The 23280-nt window shown below is 38.1% G+C and overlaps 1 protein-coding gene across 1 annotated transcript in view; it reads right to left on the bottom strand.

Moving 5' to 3' along the window:
* ush2a (Usher syndrome 2A (autosomal recessive, mild)) overlaps window positions 1–23280 on the bottom strand; it is a 929735-nt gene that overhangs the window by 377981 nt on the left and 528474 nt on the right. The window contains 2 exon segments of the mRNA XM_072580162.1: window positions 3365–3507; window positions 7261–7411. Of these exon segments, the coding sequence (XP_072436263.1) occupies window positions 3365–3507; window positions 7261–7411 (294 nt within the window).

Genomic DNA, 23280 nt, shown 5'->3' with positions numbered 1-23280 from the left:
TGAGTGTAAGCAGGTTTGAGGTGAATGATACAGTTATATTGAAAGATCACTGATTTGGCAATGAGAAGTTTTACATTGAGTAGCTAACGTGTAATTATTTGAAAATCATGTTATGTTACAACTCTACTTGCTGCTCTACAAACTTTAACTGGCACCATGTTGGGGGCTCTGACAATATAGCTGTAAGGAGCTGTTCCCAGTTATAGTGTTGTTTTCTCTACAGATAAGATCCCATTAAAGGGAACTGTTAGATTATGAATAATGCTAAATTAAACCAGAATGTAATATTAAAATTAAAGTGGAATATTAAAGGTAACTTAAAGAACTAAATTCGACTAGTTAAACATATTTACTTTTCCACTGAATTCAATCATTAAATGTTCAAACTTATTAATATAAAGTAGCCCAAAATCTTTAAGAGTAGAAAACAGAATATTTTTTGAAAGTCATGAAACATGTAAATGATGACATTTATAGAGGCTTGTGTAGACTTGTACAAGGAATACAAAGTTAGCAAGTAGGTAAAACAAACAATGAGGAAGATAAATGACAGACTAAACTTTAATGCAAGTAGATTGTAGTATAAGAACAAGGAACTCGAGCTATAATTGTACAGGTCCTTAGTGAGACTATACCTGCCATACTATGTGCATTAATGGAATAATGCTTTGCATTTGCATTTTCAATGCTCTGTAGCAGAGTTTGAAAATCTGGGATGACAGAGTTGTCTTAGGAGCCTGAGATAATTGGCCTATACTCCCTGGTGTTTAAAAGTATGGGAAATTATTTAATTGAAGTGTATAAGATTCCGAAGGGGATTAATTGGGTAGACAGTGTGAGTCTTTTTTTTCCACTAGGAGAAAGTGAGGACTGCATATGCCAGGGATCAGAGTTGAAAAGTGTCACAATGGAAAAGCACGGCAGGTCAGGCAGCATCCCTGGAACAGGACAGTCAATGTTTCGGGCATAAGCCCTTCATTAGGAATTCCACATTTTTCGACTCAGAGTATTTTTCCCATCTTGGAAACCTAGAGCATAGGAGCATAGTCTCAGAAGAAGAGGCCAAACATTAGGACTGAGATGAGGAGAAATGTCTTCACTCAAGGGTCACAAATCTTTCAGATTCTCTAGATTTGTGGAGGTGTCATTATTTAACATATGTATGACTGAGAATAGCCAGGGTTTCAGCTTCTCAGGGAATTGAGGGCTACACTGAACAGACGAGAAAGTGGAGTAAAGGTTGATGGTCAGCCATGATCTTGTTAACTGATGGAACTGGATCAATGAGCCATATAGCCGACTATTGCCCCTATTATTATATTCCAATGTTCTTAAAGCACAAGTTTTCTCTTTCTCTTCGCATTACACAAAGTCAACCTCTTAGTTTGATTGATTTATTACCGATCTATGAGTTTGTTAGTCCAAGCTGAGGTGAAAATCAGTAAAATGTTTAATTTGATTCAACAACAATCATCCTTTTCGATCACAGCAAGAAATATCAGTCATTGGTACAAAATAGTGCGTCGAACCTCTGCTTATTTTTTTCATGAATGCACCCCAGTGCAAAAAATTCTTCATTTAATTCTTCATCAGTTAACTACACAACTGCACTTAAGGAGGCCGGAGTGATCAGCTGCTTAATATGGAGACATTAAAGCTGTGTTCAATACCTATGGTCAAGGTAAGGAAAAAGAATCAATCATGGTTCCCATTCTTGATTGCTATCTAATAACATCAAACGAAATATGCACATGTGGATGTTGGCCAATAACTTGACATAGCTTAACCAAATTCGTTATGGTAAAGTTTCTTTCTAATACTCCTTTAATAGATTCAGATTTGTGAACTTTTGATAAAGTGAAGGGAAGCTGCCATCAAATGGGAAATTTACCGTAATATGAGTGATAACAGTGGAGGAGGGACCCATGAGGTAAAATATTGAGATACATAACAAATACAACCCTAAGGCAAGATGTGATCTGTGTTTTTGTTCCACCATGATTTTCACTCCTTCTCTTTCCTTAGGTTGTTGCTCAATATGATTCCTTAATTACTAGTTACATTTTAGTACTGAATCCATCTGTAAATCTTAACAATAATGGCTGGCAACCTCTTCCACTATGGAGACACTACAGCCCAACTCATCTTATCCTCATCTTACCTATGCACTTCTTGCGTGGGTCACTTGATAGTTATCAGGACCAGTAACTCCTGTTGATTCTTTTTCTAACTCATGGGCATTTAACTCAATTGTACTACCTCCCATTATGATCCAACTGGGATTAGTTAGCTCAGCCAAGACCAGGGATCAAGATTAGAAAGTTCCAAGTCTCAAAATTCCCATGATTTATTGGAGAAAGTTATTGAGTTCTGATCTGATTGAGTTTGTTTCTAACATAACTGTAAGGTCCATGTTCATCAACAGACACCATGTAATGTTCCACTCATGTTGCCCCCTGAACGCAAAGAGTTCCAGTATTATGTGCTCCGAATGGATACTGCTTTTAAAATTCTCTGAAGGATAAATACGTGAAAGAGATAATTGATTTTTAGTGCAGAAATATTATTTAATGACAAATCAATCGGGGAAACAGCAGTTAATATGAGCTACACTTTTTATTATTGTGTTTCAACTCTGCTCTTAAAAATTAATAACAGTGAAGCCCTGAAAGACAAGTTGTTATTTTAATATGTTTTTTAAGATGTGCTGTGATATTGGGCAGACCTGCAGGGACTACACTAAAAGTGATTAATTAGACTACAGGAAACTCAAGTTCAACCCCTATTCTCACTGGACAGTTTTGCTTCCTCACAAGGCTTCTGTGGAAGACAAGAGAAAAATATTTAAGAGTTGGGGAGAGATGACTGTGGGGACAGTGGGGGTGGGAAGTGGGGAGAGTGGTGCAGGATACAGCAGCAACTCCCTTCTTGGATGATCCACATGTAAGCACTAAGACATCAATACTTATACATAGATAGTTGCCAATGGATTAGAATATTGTTTTCTGCTATCTGAAGAAATGTGCAATTGAGGTTTGTGCTTCAAGAGTAATATAAATAAGTAATTGTTATTATTGGGTTAGACATGAAAAGTAATTGACACTAAAATAGGGTAAAGCTTAAGAATATCAGATCTGTTCAATGGTTGTTCATGGTTCTATTTTCAATATTATGCACACACTTTGATCTTAAAAATGTATCTAAAAGCATCTTCAATGATTTAAAAGGAAATCACATTTTAACATATTGATATAATTTCCAGAGTATTTCACAAGCAGATCTACCTCACTATTATTGATGTGTTGTCATCTTCAGGTACTAAGTTATTCAATGTTTAGCTTATATCGCTACAGTGCACACTTACTATCTTCTGAGGTAGCCATCTGTGTCCTGTCACTGATGGTATGACCATGTCCATTGGAAGTAACCAGTCTGAACTCATGGGCTGCATATAGATGAAGACCAGTTGCTAAATAGCTAAAGGCTTTCAGTGGATTGTGCAATAAGCTGAAATGAATGGATATATTGATTTATAATTTATCTACTCCTTATACTACAGAAAATGTGCATATTTGCAATAATGATTTACCTTTTTTCAAAGTAAATATGAAACAAGTTTTTTTAAAATCTGACATTTATTTCCAATTATGAAATTAGATAATATTATGCCTTCTAAAATTGATCTCATATTACATGTCTAAATTTTTTCAACTATTTCATACTTTAAAATGTGCTATTCAGTATGCACCAATAAAGAGCAGAAAGCAGTGCACTATGAAACAATCTATATAATTAGACATAATCAGATATAAAACACATCGTTTAAAGCTAAACAATCAGAACAGGTCGATTAAAACTAGGTCACTCTTTAATCATATTTTTAATCATTAAATTAAAAGTGATACATGTTATACAATTTAAGTACTATTATATTTTCCACTTAGGATTTTTGATCCACAAGAGAAATTATAGCATCGTTAGTTGTAAGTTAGCAAGAAAGTCACCATCTTATATCCAAACTCTCCACTTCAGTTTACAAGAAACTGCACTTAGCCTAATCAGTTCAGAGAGATCATTATCCAATACAAATTAAAAGATTTGTGCTTCATTCTCTGACTCTGCCAATACATACTGGTGTTTTTCCTTTCAGTGGCATCCATTTCCTCTTTACGTTTGTTTTTTAAAGTCATTCTTTGAGTGTGTGTGTCACTGACGCAGTCTGAATATATTTCCCATAGTTAGTTTCTTTTAAGAAGGTAGAGGTGAGTTACCTTCTTGAACTGCTGCATTGCATGTGGTGAAGTTATTTACCAACAAAAGGCAGCTAGGTAGGCAGATGTCGAATATTAATCAAATGATAATGAAGATATCACCATTTGCTATTTAAGTCATATTGTGGTGGGAGCTGAAGGGGATCTTGAAGCACTCCATGTACCTTTGATCTTCTAGAAGTTGCAGATTTGGAATTAGCGTCTAAAGAAGCCTTGACAATTTTCTGCAGTGTATTCTTAAGCAATGTCCTCTGAAACCACAAGACACCAACAATAGAGGGAGTGGACATTTAAGCTAATGGATATAGTACCAATAAAATGAGTTATCTGTCTTGGATGGTGTCACATTTCTAAAGCATTGCTCCAATTACACCCAATCTGGGATGTGGAGATATACCTCTAACTGTCACCCATTTCCCAGTTTATCCCATTTCATCACCATTCCTTCCCTGCTTTCAATGCCATCGATTTCCCAATTTCATTGATCCATTTCTCAGTTTTATTGTTATCTATTCATTACCATCCAGTTTTCCCTTGCCATTACCTGCTGCTCAGTCAGTTCAGTCAAGAACTGCTCCTGATCCATTTGTCCCAGTCTCAATCTCCTCTTAGCAACAGTGCTAATGTCATTGGCAGAGACTGCAATTTCTTTATGCTTTATCAGGAACTTCTATTCACATATTAGTTCTCAATTACAATATATAAAGATTGGAATAAGCACTATTAATGCTGATAACTAAAAGGCAAGAAGTTGCCATAGTCCTACCATAGCATAGGGTTGCTTTATCTTTAGAGACAGATGATTGGAGGTGGTTTAACTTGAGGGCCACCATACCTAAGGTGAAGGGAGAGCTTGAGGAGGAGCGTCCTTCATGGTAACCTCAGCCATTGTGGGAATTCAATCCATGCGCATTCATCCATCACTCACCAGCCATCCAGCCATTTATGCCAGACCAGCATTTTCAGATCCCTAATTTGGCACTCAGCTATCTTATGTAACTGAGTGGTGAGTAATATTCCACATAAGTCACAAATATACAAGAAGGCAAATCAAGAGCACAAGTAGACCAGTAGACCCCTTGAGTTTCATCCGTCATTCAAGAACATCATGGCTAATCTGATTATTCTACATTTCTACCTAGCTCCAATAATCTTTCTCCCCCTTGTTTAACAATAATCTACTTGCCTCTGTCTTAAAAATATTCAAAGACTCTTGTTACACCATCTGTTATCAAAAAGAATTACAAAGACACACAAACCTTGGCAAGGAACTCTTCTCAATCTGTTCATTATTAGGTGATCTCTTATATTTAACAGAAACAGATAGTAGACATGATCAGATCATTTTTCTGGCTGGCAAGATATAACAAGTGATATGCCACGGGGATCAGTGCTGAGACCTCAACTTTTTATAGTTCATGTGAAAGAATTGAATGAATCCTTGTTAAACCTGCAGATGACACAAAGATAGGTAGGAAAGTAAAGTGTCAAGAGGATAAAAGGAGACTACAAGCAGATATAAATTTGTTAAATGAGAGGTGAAAATGTGTTGCTGGAAAAGCGCAGCAGGTCAGACAGCATCCAAGGAACAGGAGAATCGACGTTTCGGGCATGAGCCCTTCTTCAGAAGATTTTAACCCTACTGTGAATCCTCTTGCAAGGATGCCTTCCTTGAAGAAGATCTCTTCCTCTGTGCTTTTCCAGCAACACATTTTCAGCTCTGATCTCCAGCATCTGCAGTCCTCACTTTCTCCTGTTAAATGAGAGGGAAAAGATTTGGTAAATAATTTCTCATGTTATCAAGACATGAATTGTTCATTTTGGCAAGAAGATTAAGAAGGTATGTTATCTAAGTGGTGAGAGATTATAAAACTCAAAGGTACAGAGGGATCTGGGTTGCTGGATTGAAAAATAATATTATGCAGGTACAGCAAGTAATTAGGAAAGCTGATGGAAGCTTATTGTTTATTCCAACTGGTACTGAATATCAAAGTAGTGAAGTTATCCTTCATTTTTAAAGGACATTAGTGAGACCACATTTGGAGTACTATATAGAGGTCTTCTTATTTAAGGAAGTTTGCAAATGCATTGGAAGCAGTTCAGCAAACTAGATTAATGTCTGAAATGAGTAGGTTATATTATGAAGACAAGTTGTTCAGGCTGGGCAGATATCCACTAGAGTTTCGAAGAACAAGAGGCCATTGAAGTGTAGGAGGTTGAGAGGTGACCTTATAGATGTTTATTAAATAATGAGGGCTAACGATAGAGTTAATTATATTTGCCTTTTCCCTAGGGTGTGGGATTTCAAGATTAGCGAGCACATTTTTAAGGTGAGAGGAGAGAGATTTTAAAAAGACCTGATGGACAACCTTCTTACACTGACAGTGGTTTGCATGTGGAATAAACTTCTTGAAGAAGTGGTAGATGTGGATACAATTGCAATATTTAATAATCATCTGGATAAGTACATGAATAGGAAAGGTTTGGAGGGCTATGAGATAGGAGCAGGCAGGTGGGACGAGTTTAGTTTGGGATTATGTTTGATGTGGACTGGTTGGATGGAAGAGTCTTTTTCTGTGCTGTATGACTCTATGACTTGATTGGAACAAATGAGATCCTGAGAAGTCTTGGCTGTGTCCATGAGGGAAAAAACGTTTCTTCTGTGGGACAAGAGGAAATAAGAGGTCAATATTTTAAAAAACGTGTTTCCTCACAGATGAAGAAGATGTTTTTCTCAGATTTGTGTAAAGCAAGGGGACGAAAGGTTATTGGAATTCGGTAGGAATGCTGAGTAATCAGATCAGCCATGGTTTTATTGACTGGTGGAGCAGGTTCAAAGGGGCTAAATGGCCTGCTCCTGTTGCAAACTTGTACATTTAATGTAATTTGTAGAAAACAAAACAAACCTCATTTTAATGTCAAACAGCAAAAATGTAACTCCAATTGTTTAAATAACATTGATAGTTAAAACAGTCTTCACACTACGTACTCTGAAATTTCACCAAAGGAATGTAGCAGCCTTGTCTGAAGCTGGTAACTGGGCAAGCCTGGAGCATTGTTACGAGCTGGTGTAGACCAGGCAACCTGAAGACTGGTCGAAGTGGCAGATGAGAGCCTTGGAGGCAGCACACCATCTGGAGCTGTCGAGAAGCGTGGAAGAATTAGAGCAGAGAAAACTGCAGAGAACATATGCTGAATGGATTCAAAATTCTCCTCAAACCAATCCTGGGGATCACCAGGAATGCTGTTCTGTCAGAAACATTCGAAGACCTTTGCTGCTAAATTGCTTGTATGCAAATTTCATAATGGTGCTGTTAAAATGATAATTAGATTCAAAAAGCAGAAAAATATATGCATATTAAAGACAGCACTTCACTATACAAAGCTTTTTTATCATAATAAAAATTGCAACTATCTTAAGAGTTTTTATTGTTATATTTTATGCATTCGGACACAAAAACATGTTTTACCATGTACACTTCTTCATATGAAACACAGCTAGTGATGGTTTACTTTATGCATAAATTTATATACATTTGAACTGACTGCGAAGAAGTAAGCTTTGCTAAACTAAGTTATACTATTAGCATTGGCCATCTTTTGTTTATTTTGGATTCTGTCATCTTTGTTTATTTAGAATACATACTTAAACTGACTGAAGGTAAAACTAGATAGTTACTCAAACTTTGGGGAGAGGGAATGAAGACACATCTTTATTTGTACAGATAGTTCTGAGGCTCAATAAAGACTAAGGATTGTTCATTCTTACTAAGCCCCTTTTTGAGACAGCTGCTAAGACTCGTCGTGAAATTTAACCTACCTTATCAATCACTAGGGCCACCAGGTAGGTGCAGGGATTGAATGTTCAAGAAAAATCATTAAAGTCATAAATCTCAGGCAAGATCGATTGAAGACAAATCATCTAGAAGATACTACCACAAGAATATTGATATGTAACCATACCCCTACTAGATCATAGGCTGCTCTCTCATTAGAGAGAAATAACTGGTGCTGGTTTGATCTGAGGGTCACTACACCTCAGATAAGGGAAAGTTTGAGAAGGACAGTCCTTCACTGTGAGCTCAATCAATGTGGGAACTGAGCCTATATTGTTGACATCACTGCATTACAAATCAGGCTCCAGCTACTTGATCCCCTGTATTATTATATTCCTAATATCATATTCATATGTTTTAAAAGTGAAATCTTTTTATTTTAGAAGTTGAAATGCCAGTTTAGAGGGAGAAAGTGGGTTAATTAGTAAACATATAGAGGCTGGAAAACTTCACAGGTTTAAGACAAGTACAGCTCAAAAGGCAATATGTGTTTCCTGGATAAAGTAAGATGGTGTGAGTCATAAAAATGGCAGATGGTTACTTTGTTCAGGAACGGGACACACGATATCTGTGATTATTCTAGCAAATCATGTGCCATTAATGCATTTTCCTAGAATTAAGGAAAGATTGGAAGGGTGGAGCTTTTTTTTTGAGATCCTCTGCTTTGAGTTAATCTGCCAGCAGACAAGACTGGTTAATATTTCGAAAACAGCAAAGAGAATGTGTAAGCTTTAGGTCTTACATAACTTTTATCATTTCAAAGGTCTATCAACAATATCAGACATTCACTATAAATGTTAAAATTTATTGTCCATGACACAGCTGCCAATTGGGAATTGTCACTCAGAATAAGACAAAGTTTGTAAGAGGAAACATGATTTATCTTGCTGTAAATTAAAGGAAGAAAACTACATTAATTTTCTAACTGATAAGCACTTCATTTTATTGCGATTGCAGTTCTGGAATTAATCATCTTGGTTGCAGTTTGAAACAAAAATAACATGTCCTTGGAAACCTAGGGTGGTGTCTGATGTTTTAAGCCAATGTGTAGGAATGACAGGTAGCTTGAGCTTGAAATGTGGAATCCAGATTTGTGGGATTGGTAGAGAAAATTGGAGCATTACTTCATTGCAAGCTAACGGAAGGATTCCCATGAAACTTTGCACCTTGCGGAACACTGAAGAGAAATCAGGATTAATTCCGAACAGCTTGCTATGCTTTGGGTTTGTTCCAAAGGATGATGAATGAATCTTCAAGATTCCTAAAGATGAAGGAAGTATTGGAGGGAATCATACCCAACAAAAGAATATCCTTTTCATAACTTTTAAAATACAAGCTTTATTCATGACAAAGTCTTTGAATTGGCCTCTGCTTTTAAAATGGATAATGTGCTCTGACAAGGTAGTCCCAGAGGTCAGATAACCTGGTCTGTGTTTTCAAGGATCGAGCCCAAGATTGACTCAATGTCTTGCCATATCCTGAAGACAGATAAATATGTAGAAATCAACAACTTAATCACTGAAAGAACAATATAGCGTGGGTTTCACACTTTAAGGAATAATATTTGATAGTGAATAAAATGATCTGTACAGACCATGTGATAGTAACCACCTTTCAGAAGTAACTTTAATAAGGTCTGTTCTTACAGCACAAAGAGCAGTGATTATATCTGTGCTGGAGGAAGGTCATTAAGCCTGCAACAATTCAGATTAGTCACGATCTCATTAACTGCAGAGCAGACTTGATGGACTGAATGGCTCACATCTACTCCTATCTCTTATAGTCTCATTTTAGATCGATCAAAGCAGTTAATAAGCCCCTGGTAATGAGACCAGAAGACACTAACTTTATAACCTATGGAAAGTGCATCACTTGGAAAAAATCTAGTAAACAATGTTGGCAAAGGATGTTGACTGTTGAACTCATCTAAACTGCACTTCAGGTACCTTCCATCAAACGAGCAATATACATCATCCAAAAAAGAACGATCATGTGAATTATGACGATTTTTTATAACTTGGAAAAAAGTACCATCCTCTTAAATTGCATTTTCCTCGAGTGTGCTCATGTGTATGTGTGATTTGTTTGAGTGGGTGGTGTCGTGTTTGATTTTAGGGTGAGTGCTTTAATAAACAATCCTTTTTCTTTGTTTAAACCATCAACTTCAACTGCTGGTTATCCAGATTGCCCACACACTCAGGGGTTAAAGAATATGTACATATCTTTCTCTCAACATTTAAGTTATTGGGGATAGTGGGGAATGGGACAGAGTTTCAGCAGTTCTCTCACACCTTATCTGTAGCAGAAAGAAGTAAGTAAATAGAATTGAATTTTTATCTTTATAAATTTTTGTGTTGAGTTAGCAGTATATTGTTTGTTTAATTGCCCTTTACATATTCAATTAAGTTTGTTATGTGAAAAAAAAGTGAAAACCTGTGGAGTAGTTCTGGTGGTTAATTGCTGAATGTTTTGATTTCTTCTTTATACATTAATAGTGTGTAACAGGATATATTAAATTTACACTTAATTCTGTCATATTTGTCTGCAAATCCAGTCAATGAGCAATGTCTTGTCTTAAAAATCTTATCCAAGGAGATATTTTTTTCATTGTGGATCATCTTGAGCTAGTTGCAGATTATGAATTTTTCAAGTTGCTGTTGCATTTTTCAATTTATGGTATTCACAGTTTTTAAAATATACAATTATCGTAATAACTACATTTTCTTTTTTCTCTCATTACCATGTTAATGTAATGGTAAAATGATCAATCATTTGCCATGGATTAAATAACTCCATAGATTTGTTTATTTACAATACATTACAAGCTATGAAACAGACATTACAGCAATTCACCTGATTTCTGTGATGTGTGCAGCTCGCAAACTCAATACAGACTAACTGCCAGAATTGCAATATTATATACACAAAAAAAAGGAGTCCTTAAAGGTAAACTCTCTTATAGGCAAGGTATATAGCTATCAACACTCATCTCTCTGTCATTCTGTTTATTTCTCTGATTGAGTTGTCAACTTGTACAAATTGTGCACTGATATCTTATAGTCCCACTATTTGCCTGTTTAATTAGTAAGGGAAGAACTATATAACTGGTGACCCTGATTTGCAAATACTGCCACTATAGCAATGATACTTTAGTACAGGAAAATGTGGGGAGAAGAACTAACAAAATCATTCCTTTTGGGCAAAGCTCTCAAGGTTTCCTGAGATGTGACAGACAGTATTTCTAAAGTGGTTAGATCATTGAAAGCAATGTAAAACTATCCTATTGGACATCAGCCAATTAAGACTTAATTTGGAGTTTGCTGCATAAACTTTTTCAGGCATAACAGCATTTTTCAATTCCAAATGTGGGAAGGGTCATAAAAATGAATGCTCCTACCCTAGTTCAATGCCACACATGTCCATTATCGAGTAACATATCTGATAAATTAGTTATCTGCTTCCTCAGCAAACATATTTTGATTCTGCATCCTTTGGTTACTAATGCAAACCCACCAGTAAAAATAATTTACCCTTAATTACCCTCTCAAGTCTCTTCATCATTTCAAACTTTATCTCCACTTAACTTGCCCTCTCCATGAAAATCAATCCCAGTTTCTCTGGTCCTTTTGCCTAACTGAAGTCCCTGATATCATTTTGGTTTGTCTACTTTGCATTCTTACCAAGGCTTTTGATGTCAATAATGGTGACCATGATTTGGAGATGCCGGTGTTGAACTGGGGTGTACAAAGTTAAAAATGAAGTAAAAACAATGACTGCAGATGCTGGAAACCAGATTCTGGATTAGTGGTGCTGGAAAAGCACAGCAGTTCAGGCAGCATCCAAGGAGCAGTAAAATCGATGCAAGGTTTGTGAAGGTTTGTAGCTCAAGTTGAGGTTTAGGGTGTAGGTTTGCTCGCTGAGCTGTAGGTTTGATATCCAGATGTTTCATTACCTGGCGAGGTAACATCATCAGTGGCGACCTCCAAGTGAAGCGAAGCTGTTGTCTCCTGCTTTCTATTTATATCTTTCTCCTGGATGGGATTCCTGGGGTTTGTGGTGATGTCATTTCCTGTTCATTTTCTGAGGGGTCGATGGATGGCATCTAGATCTATGCGTTTGTTTATGGCATTGTGGTTGGAGTGCCAGGCCTCTAGGAATTCCCTGGCATGTCTTTGCTTAGCCAGTCCCAGGATAGACGTGTTGTCCCAGTTGAAATGGTGGTGTTTTTCATCCTTGTGTTGGGCTACAAGGGAGAGAGGGTCATGTCTTTTTGTGGCTAGCTGGTGTTCATGTATCCTGGTGGCTAACGTACTTCCTGTTTGTCCTACGTAGTGTTTGTGGCAGTCCTTGCATGGAATTTTGTAGATTACGTTGGTTTTGTCCATGGGTTGTACTGGGTCTTTTAGGTTTGTTAGTTTTTATTTGAGAGTATTGGTGGGTTTGTGTGCTACAAGGATTCCGAGGGGTCCTAGTAGTCTGGCTGTCATTTCTGAAACTTCCTGATGTATGGTAAGGTGGTTAGGGTTTCTGGCTGTGTTTGGTCTGCTTGGCGTGGTTTGTTCTTGAGGAATCTGTGCACTGTATTTTTTGAGTATCCGTTCTTCTTGAATACGTTGTATAGGTGGTTCTCCTCTGTTTTCCGAAGTTCGTCTGTGCTGCAGTGTGTGGTGGCTCATTGGAATAGTGTTCTGATACAGCTTCGTTTGTGTGTGTTGGGATGGTTGCTGGTTTAGTTAAGTATTTGGTCAGTATTTGTTCGTTTTCTGTATACGCAGATTTGTGGTTCTCCGTTGTCCTTTCTTTCGACTGTGACGTCCAGGAAGGCAAGTTTGTTGTCGGTTTCTTCCTCCTTGGTGAACTTTATGCCTGTGAGGGTGATGTTGATGATGTTAAATGTCTCTTCTATCTTATTTCGTTTTGTGATGACAAAAGTGTCATCTATGTAGCGGACTCAGATTTTTGGTTTGATGGTTGGTAAGGCTGTTTGTTCTAAATCGATGTTTTGGGCAAAAGCCCTTCATCAGGAAAACAGGCAGAGTGCCTGAAGGGTGGAGAGATAAATGAGAAGAGGGTTGGGGGTGGGGAGAAAATAGCATAGAGTACAATAGGTGAGTGGGGGAGGGGATGAAGGTGATAGGATAGGGAGGAGGGTGGAGTGGATAGGTGGAAAAGAAGATAGGTAGGTAGGACAAGTCATGGGGACAGTGCTGAGCTGGAAGTTTGGAACTGGGGTGAGGTGGGGGAAGGGGAAATGAGGAAACTGTTGAAGTCCACATTGATGCCCTGGGGTTGAAGTGTTCCAAGGTGGGAAGATGAGGCCTTCTTCCTCCAGGTGTCAGGTGGTGAAGGAGTGGCGGTGAAGGAGGCCCAGGACCTCCATGTCCTCAGCAGAGTGGGAGGGGGAGTAGAAGTGTTAGGCCACAGGGCGGTGTGGTTGATTGGTGCGGGTGTCCCAGAGATGTTCCCTAAAGTGCTCTGCTAGGAGGCGTCCAGTGTCCCCAATGTAGAGGAGGCTGCATTGGGAGCAACGGATACAATAAATGATATTAGTGGATGTGCAGGTAAAACTTTGATGGATGTGGATGGCTTCTTTACGGCCTTGGATGGAGGTGAGGGAGGAGGTGTGGGCGCAGGTTTTGCAATTCCTGTGGTGGCAGGGGAAGGTGCCAGGACGGGAGGGTGGGTTGTAGGGGGGCGTGGACCTGACCAGGTAGTCACGGAGGGAACGGTCTTTGCGGAAGGCGGAAAGGGGTGGGGAGGGAAATATATCCCTGGTGGTGGGGTCCGTTAGGAGGTGGCAGAAATGTCAGCAGATGATTTAGTTTATGCGTAGGTTGGTAGGGTGGAAGGTGAGCACCAGGGGTGTTCTGTCCTTGTTATGGTTGGAGGGGTGGGGTCTGAGGGCGGAGGTGCAGGATGTGGACGAGATGCATTGGAGGGCATCTTGAACCACGTGGGAAGGGAAATTGCGGTCTCTAAAAAAGTTAAAAATGACACAACACCAGGTTATAGTTCAGCATGTTTGATTGGCAGCACTAGCTTTCAGAGTGCTGCTCCTTCATTGGGTGGTTGTGGAGTACACAATTGACAATCATGTACTCCACAACCACCTGATGAAGGAGCAGCACTCCGAAAGCTAGTGTTTCCAATTAAACCTGTTGGACTATAACCTGGTATTGTGTGATTTTTAATAACAGTGACCATGTTGGTTTCACCAATTATTTATAAAGTTTGAGAGTAACTTCCTTGATTTTTTTCAGTCTGGGCCTTTATTTCTAAAGTCTAGGAATCTATATCCCTTATTGGTAGCACTATGAACTTATACTCCAACTTTCAAAAATTTGTGGACACGAATCCTCAAGTTGCATTGTTTCCACACTACATTTGACATTCAATTTATATTGCCTCCTTATTCTTCCTCTCAAAATACCCAAGTAGACATTACTTTGCAATAGATTTAATCAGTCCATTTCACCAGTCTTGTGATAATTGTTTCTTTCTTCTTTTCCTCATTTCTTTCTATATTTCATCTTTATTGTAAAGATTGTTGCTAATACAAAAGTTTACCATCACTATTTTGAATGGCGTTACTGAAAAGAAGCATCTTTCATCTCATTGAAGAGTCAGTCATTTATCTTTTTTTAAAACATTTTTATATTTCCTTTGGGAATAGCCACTGTATTTTATTGTTCCACACGGTAATGATTACAGTTAAACACGGCAGCATAACTCTGAATTGTGCATAGCTACCAGTGGTAATGATAGCTTTTTTGTTGTTTTTGTCACCATTTGAGAAGATTTTACACCAAATAATAACGTTTTTATGACAGGCATTGCATGATTGGTCAGTTTGTCACAGTTCATGCAAATGACTTTTTATGTAAGAATACTCCCACTCTAAAGCAGTTTGAGCTATATTAAATACAATAGGTTTCTATTTGCTTGCAATCATGCAAGTGAATCATTCTTGTTTTCATGTTAAATTCAGTCATGGGTTGCTGGCAAGTGCAGAGTCCTCTGTTGCCCCCAAGTTGCATTGAGAATTTGGTGGTGAGCTTTCTTCTTGATGACACTTTCCCATCTCTTTTCATGTCCCTCAAACCCTTTCCATTTCTCCTAACACTTTTAACAATCTTATACAGCCGTCATGCAAAAGCACAATGCACTACATTTTGAAAGAAAACTCGAAACCAAGCCAAAGAAAACCATTAAATCTCTTTAAGTGATCATTTTGGTGTGAAAATAAACATTTCTTCAGAAACCATATCAATGCTAAGTACTCATTTAATAATCTTTTAAAACTGTTAATCAAACTGTTTCAATAATCTTCCTCTGAGATAAATGATTCTGCAGGTCCTGAAACCAAACATTCCTAATGGGTATAGCTGTCAAAGTACTGAATTTGTAGACAATGATGCCTTTTAAAACTGTAAAAACTGATCGCTAGGATTTAACTGAGCTACACTGGATGGCCTGTCAATCAAAGCAGTGAAGGAGCAGATGCCTAGGGTTTTTCCTTGTGTGAAGCCGCCGACTATATTCTCTCAAGTTTAAAGGTCTGTGGAAAATTTAATCATTGTTGTTTTCAATTTAGAATTCATTATTGCACGTTTCCAAGAACAAAATTATTCAAGTGCATTTCAACATTTACATAATGCTGATGAATATAATGATCAACTTAGCTTTGCCACGTAGAACTCAATTCTCAATTTTTGCAATAAGAACATATCCGTCCATCACACAACAGTTAATGATGACATTTGAAGTTGTCAAATCAGTTAACCTGTCAAAATCTTCTCAAATCCTCAGCACGCTGTCCCCAATGTTCCTAAAAGTCTCAAACAGGACAGGTTTTTCAGAGCTCCGGTGACTTGCCCAAACAATGAAATACTAGAAGACAGGAAAAACAAATATTCCCTTATGTTGTCAATGGCAATCCTGTCAGCAAATAATATGCATGCAGGATCAAAACTGACCCTTCAGGCAAATGGGTAGTTTGCATGGCCCATTTTCACGTAAAAATTTAAGTTTGCTATGAAAAGAAAATATCTTGAGCCCTGACATGAGGACAAAAAAAGGTCTATCCCAATGTGACTCAATATTTCCAATCTAGTGATAAATCATTCTTGATACATTGCTGTGCTTTCCTGAGGTCTTGTATACTGCAGTATTCTCTCTAAGACGTTTCCAAGTCTCAAGTGTGTTCTGTGTTCTAGCTGTGATGCTAACTCCTCTCTGACTCTCTGATATGTTTTCTCTTCTGCTCTAAATCCATAGGTTGCACTCCCCCTAACTTTGCATTAATTGGATTGTCTCTCAGAGAAGGACAGAGAGAGGGACAGGTCTTTTCCCCACCCAGGGTCTCTTGTATGTTAAAATACCACTTGATTTTTTTAAAAGCAACATGTATGGTTCAATTATATATTGGAAGAAAGCATAATAATCCTTTACATATCAAGAGGAGTTCAATGTAAATTCAATATAAAGTATTTGCAGAAAAGCTGTCATTGAAATCAATATAAAGTTCTGTTCCTATGATAGGGCATAAGTTTAAGGTGAGACGGGGAATGAAGTAAAAGGGGCCTAAGGACAACCTTTTCACACAGAGGGTGGTACACATATGGAATGAGCTGCCAGAGGAAGTGATGGAAGCTGGTGCAATTACAACATTTAAAAGACATCTGGATGGGTAGATGAAAAGGAAGGGTTTAGAGGAATATGGGCCAAATGCTGACAAATGAGACTAGATTAATTTATGATATCTGGTCAGCATAAATGAGTTAGACCAAAGGGTCTGTTTCCATGCCGTACAGCTCTATGATTCTATGACCCTGTGACTCTGTGATATCATCCACTCTGTGATGCCATTGATTGATAAAAGGATGCCCAGACAAGGATCCATATGCTAGACCAGAGCAGGATGTAACTGTAGTGATTGTAACAAGGTCAGTCAGGTGGACTTCACAGAATATGAGTTCCCTGATTAGAGCTGTTAACGTGGTCCACTCAGGGACAGACATAAACAGGACAGTCAGAGGTTCTGTTGACTCTGAGAGTTGACTCTGAGGGAGCTGGATCAATGTCCATTACAATGCACATGCAAATAACAGGTTACTTGGTGACAGGATATTGGCCTCTCTGGAGTCATTTCAGTAGCCAGAAGAAAAATCAGAGAAAACTGTGTGAGAAATAAGATAGAAATCAAAGAGGGTGAGGGGCGAAAATGTCAGAAATTTCAAACAGATGAAAGAAATGAATTAATGAGCTTGAACAGAATGAGAGAAAGTCACAACTGATTGTGGATAGCTATTACAGACCAAAATAACAGAAAACAGTAAAATCACAAAACATATTCCAAGATACTTTATATGTGGAAGGGAAAGGACAGATTGGAGGTACTGACTGTAGGGGGAGAATGTAAAGTTAACAGAAATAGGATAACAGATGTTAAATCATGGTGAAAAGATTAAGACTTGTGTTTCAAATTTTGGTCTAAATTATAGTGCTCGAGAATGTTTTAGAGGTGGAAAAAAAAGAGGAGTAAAGAAATTCCAGAAAGAATAAAACTTAATAGCCAATGGAACTAAAGGGACTTTTATTTGTAAACAGAGGGGGAGATGCAAAATAACATCTGGAGGAAGGAGGGAGGGAGGAAGGGGAAAGTTGTCGAGGACTGCAGAGTAAGATTCCTAAGGATCACTGTAGCTCACTGTGCTGCATTATCCAACCTTGCTGCAAAGCTCTGAGACCACAAAACACCCCTAATAATGCATGTAGACATACCGAGGTTTACAGCGAGGATTCAGGGCAGTTACATCTCAGCATCTGTGTAGTGATCTGCTACCCCACATACCTTCAGGACCCACATTTGATTTGTGCACAGAAACCAAGAGAAATGCAAATTGAGCTTTTTAATGTTTTTGTTCAATTTTCACATCCAGGCTTTTGCTACTAGAAGCACTGATCCATAAAAATTGGTGCAATTGTCTAAAGGAGTCCTACAGTGAACCCTGTGGCATGGGTGTTTCATTAATACTGCCAATGTTACACATTTTGCAGGAGGAGGAGCATCAATAGGAGCTGAAAGCTTAGTGGGTTCAAAGAAATCAAAGATAACTTAAAGAATTCACTCCTCTCCAAAACTGTGAAACCATTTATCACTATTTGCATGTCATAGGCATTCAATACTTAAAGGCTGCAGTCTGTGTTGATGAATGAAAATTGGTGTTGGTCAGCTCAGATCGGGAACTCGACATCAGTTAAATAAAATTCAAAATACTTCTCTGTTAAAGATGAGATATGTATAAGGATAGTTTGTGAACAATCTTTCTTGGCAGGAGGTCTGCTTCTTCCAGCCTGTAGTAATCATGCAGAAATATCCTTGTAATCTCATTGTGCTTCACTTGTAGCAGTGCACTGATGAAATTCAGTTCAACAATAATCCTATGTGCAAGTGGTCAGAAACAAACGTCTGATTTCCACAACTGGTTAAACTTTTCTATTAATACAACAAAATTAGCACTCACACCCAAATATCACAAGATAAAATAACTGATCTTCATTCTTATATATTTGCTGTGTCATAATTGATTGTGATATTAAGTGCTTACCTTAGAACGTCACACTAAAATACGTCTTGTGCACATTTGTGCACGCAAAGCGGATAGTGGAAACCACATTAATCAACTACATGATTGATTGCTACCTGCTGAACCCTTAGTTTACAAGTGGGTTGTCCTTGTCTGTAGACGGCATTCCCCTCTTCGGTTTTGCTATTCACAACGTTTGAAAGGCCTCGTCACTAAAGCAGGCCTTTTTATGTCTTCCTCTTTCCATTATCACTTCAATTTGTGCAAATGACAGCTGTACTGATGTACTGAGTGTTATTTATAGTGCTTATATGTCTATGTTGGATGTTAATGTGTGATTCAGCACCATTGTTGAAGGTTTTCTTCTGACAGGCTACTCAGTTTTGTCATATTCGTGACACATTCTAATGCTCCCAGACTTTAAGAACACACAATACGGGAAATCTTTTGACTTCACATTCTCGGTGAAGAACCTTGACTATTAGTGCCACATATTAGAAAACTGTACCACAATGCATACTTTTTTCCACACCATTTAAAAAAGCAGCAGTTAGAAATAGTGTGAAGCATGTGTAGATATTTCTGATAGTACTGCCAATGGGTAAGCACTCTCACCACAAGTACAAAATCAAAAGAAAATTAAGTTCAAACTGGTGTTTCTGAAAATAGGTTAACACAATTGATCTATAGAAGCTGACCGTCAATTACTGAAAATCAATGCAAAAACAAAAGATCAAATCTTTGAAATCCTTAGCCATACTGTCATCCTAAGAGTTTATGCTGTCTTTCCCAAACATTTCAATCGTTAAAGATCCTGCAAAAGAGGGATGGCACACCAATACTAATTTATTGCATGTGTTGCTGCACATTTTCATTCTTTAGCATTGCAATATGATCAAACAATTCCTTACATCTTTTTTAAACCATAGGTGCAGGGTATGAATTAAAAATTAAGCAATCAAATTTAAACATCTACAAGAAGGTACCAGACGTGTATGCTCGCAGAGTGTAAGCTACAGACAAAATTTCACCTTTAATGAAACTGATTACTACCTGCAAGATGGAAGAAATATTTACTCAATAAATATCAGTGAGTTAAGTAATATATTTGAAGATCAGTATTATCATCAATCACTAATTATTTACCTGAACTAAATTAATCTCACATAAATTAAATTAGGCATAATGGTAGGCTATTCAGGAAGAATGCTCAAGAATGCTCTGTCATTTGATGAAATCATGCGTGATCTGGTTACGCTCTCAACTCCACTTTCCTGCCTATGTCCTTTGACTCCCTTGTCAATCAAGAATCTAACCCAACCTTAAAAATATTCAGTGACCCTGCTCCCACTGTTGCCTGAGCTGAAGAGAATTCCACAACATAGATCTCATGTGTTATCAAAATAATTTAACCACAAATTGAAATAATAATTTCAAGAATTAAAATAGGAACCAGACTTTATAAATATATATGGAATGTCACAAATGAATGTCATATAGAAAGCTTCATATATATTCATTACAAGAACTAATATACAGAATCAAATTATTCATACAATAAAAATTATTACACAGCAACAGATCAATAATTAACATTACGAGTGCTGCTGAATTTTATACATTCCTTTTGAAGTATGTCAGCTCACCTAGATGCACAAATGCAATAAGATCTGAAAGCACTGTTCTGTGTTCTTTGACGTAAATCATCATAAGACTCTATGTAATCCAAATGAAATAAGAAAACACAAACTGCTTTTGCATTATAAAAGCAAATATAATGTCTACCAATAGTGGCAGCAACAGATTGCATTTCATGCATACAATAATAGAAATAATTATAACTGATTTTCGGTCCATCACTCCAAAATTAGAATATGGGAACATCATTGAGCCCATCTAATTGTTTCTATGACAATTCCAGAGGTTTAGCCTGCAATGCCCTCTCTAGTAGCCTGCTTGTTGCTTTTGCAATGCATGGAGAAACACTTTCTGGGCAGAACCTTGTGCCTTCAGCCTGGCAAGCTTAGTGGGAGGTGGGTGAGTGGGGGTCATTTACTTGGGCCAGAGGTGGTGGATGAGAACACTGCTGCTTTCTCATCTCTACCCTAATTGTGGCCAAAGTCTTTTTTAAAATGTACTCATGGGATGTAGGTGTCACTGCCTTCCCTGCATTTATTTCCTGTCCCTAGTTGCCCTTGAAAAGGTGATGGTGAGCTGCTTTCTTGAGCTGCTGCAGTCCATTTGCTGTAGGTTAACCCACAATGCACTTGGGGAGAGATTCCAGCATTTTGATACATCAACAATGAAGAAACAGCAATATATTTCCAAATAAGGATGATATGTTGCTTGGAGTGGAACTTGCAGGTGCTGATGTTCCCTTGTATATGCTACTGCGATATAGATGAAAGTTAGTCATGGATTTTGACATTCTAGCTTTCATGAATTTCTGCAGTGCATCTTGTAGAATGCACACACTGTAACTATTGAGCATTGTCGGTGGAGGGAATGGATGTTTGTGCATGTGGTGTCAATCAAACAGGCTGCTTTGTCTTGGATGGTGTCAAACATCTAGCCTCTGACCTGCTCTTGTAGTCACTGTATTTATATGGCTAGTTCAATTCAGTTTCTGGACAATGATAACTCCGAAGGTGTTGAGAATTGTGAATTTTGTGGTGGTGATACCATTGAATACCAAGGGATGGTGCTTAGATTGTCCCTTTTGCAGATAGTTATTGCCTGTCATTTGAGAGATACAGTGTTACTTGCTGCTATTCAGCCCAAGTCTGGATATTGTCGAGATCTTGCTGCATTTGGACATGGTCTGCTTCAGTATCTGAGGAATCATGAATGATACTAAACATTGCACAATCATTAGCAAACATCCCCATTTCTGACCTCAAAATGCAGGGAACCAACTCAATCAGTAATGCTGCTGACAAGCCACTCTTGCTGGTGGATATTGAAATCCCCCACCCAGAGAACATTTTGCACCCTTGTCATTCTCAGTGCTTCCTCCAAGTGTTGTTCAATGTGGAGGAGTATTGATTCATTAGCAGAGGAAGAATGGTAATATGGTAGCCCGCAGGAGGTTTCCTTGTCCATGTTTGATCTGGTGCCTTGAGACTTCATGGTGTCCTGAGTTAATGTTCAGAACTCCAAGGGTAACTCCCTCTCAACTTTATGCCACTGTGCCATCACCACTGTTGGGTTTCTCCTGCTACTAGGATAGAAATATCCAGGGAATGTTGATGCTGGTGACTGTAAGGTTTGATTCCATGAATGTGACTTTATCAGGCTTGATTAGACTGTGAGATGGTTTTTCCAATTTTGGCACTGGCTCCCAGATGTTACTAAGGAGGACTTTGCAGGATCCGCAAAGCTACTTTAGCTATTGTCATTTCAAGTGCTCAGTTCGATGGCTTTGTTTCTTCTTTAAGACTTTCTAGCGATTATTACAAATGAGTAGGCCATTTGCTAAGCCAACTCAGAAAGCAGTTAAGAGTTAACCACATTGCTGGTGTCTGGAATTATACTGGGTAAGGATGGGTATTTTCTTTCGCTAATATTTGTGAACCGTGGGATTTTCTGAATTTGAGAATGTTTTCTTATTCCATTACCAATGGGTCAAAGACCATTACATCCATTTCAAGGACTTCTAGAGCTCTCTTAGCAAATGGATTCTATGTTGGGATGAAGCCATTTTATTGCTTTGGCCAAGGTATGCCTTTCACAATTTGAACAGTCATCATCAATATTGATAGCCACCCCAGGCCAGCAGCAATGTTTCTGGTCAGTGCTCTCACTTTTTCTGACACTTTCTGTTCAGCTTGATCATGATCATGACCAACATTTAACACTTGAACCAACTGAAAATTATAAGTTGCTTCACTTCTCTTTTCTTACCATTAGCCAGCCAACAGAGAATTCCATTGTCCTCTCTGACTCTCTTCCAGCCTCTTAACAATTTCTAAGCCTATTTGAACTCCCTGATCAGTTGTCACTGGGATGGTCATGTGGACCTTTCTGGTAATGGTGAAGTCTATTAATGTCTGTGTCAATCAGCTGAAGTTGTCATAGATCTCTTTTCGAGATTTATGACAATACTATAACCATACCTGGCTCTACCTCTCTGGACCTCAGACATAAGCTGATTGTGAACCTCTCTCCATGGAAATTGTATCCTATGAAAGCTGCCATGGCAAGTTCTGACTGGGCACAATATGTGCTTCCTTTATCCATTCCCTTCCTTCTGATTATTAGTTCAATGGTAAGTTAAGTAGGGATTGTTGGCAATGGGTCAAGGAAAGTCCAGATCAGATCTGAAGCAAAAGCTGCAGAGTTCTGAGATTGCAATTTGGAAAGTTGGTGAGAGTAAGGGACACAGCAAACAAGGTGGTCAGAAAGTGGAATGTGTGTGTAAAAAGGAACGGGGACAAACACATTAGCAAATACAAGCATATTCCTTTTACTGTATATATTTACATTTACTTTAGTTGAAAAGGTTTTGTCAGGCAAGAATATAGGAATTTAACAATATAAAGTATTTTTATTGACAGGATATAACTTCTTAATTTTTCCTTGGGA

The sequence above is a fragment of the Chiloscyllium punctatum genome, chromosome 11, assembly GCF_047496795.1.
Source record: "Chiloscyllium punctatum isolate Juve2018m chromosome 11, sChiPun1.3, whole genome shotgun sequence".
Taxonomy (NCBI): Eukaryota; Metazoa; Chordata; class Chondrichthyes; order Orectolobiformes; family Hemiscylliidae; genus Chiloscyllium; species Chiloscyllium punctatum.
This window is presented reverse-complemented; position numbering and strand designations above follow the sequence as displayed.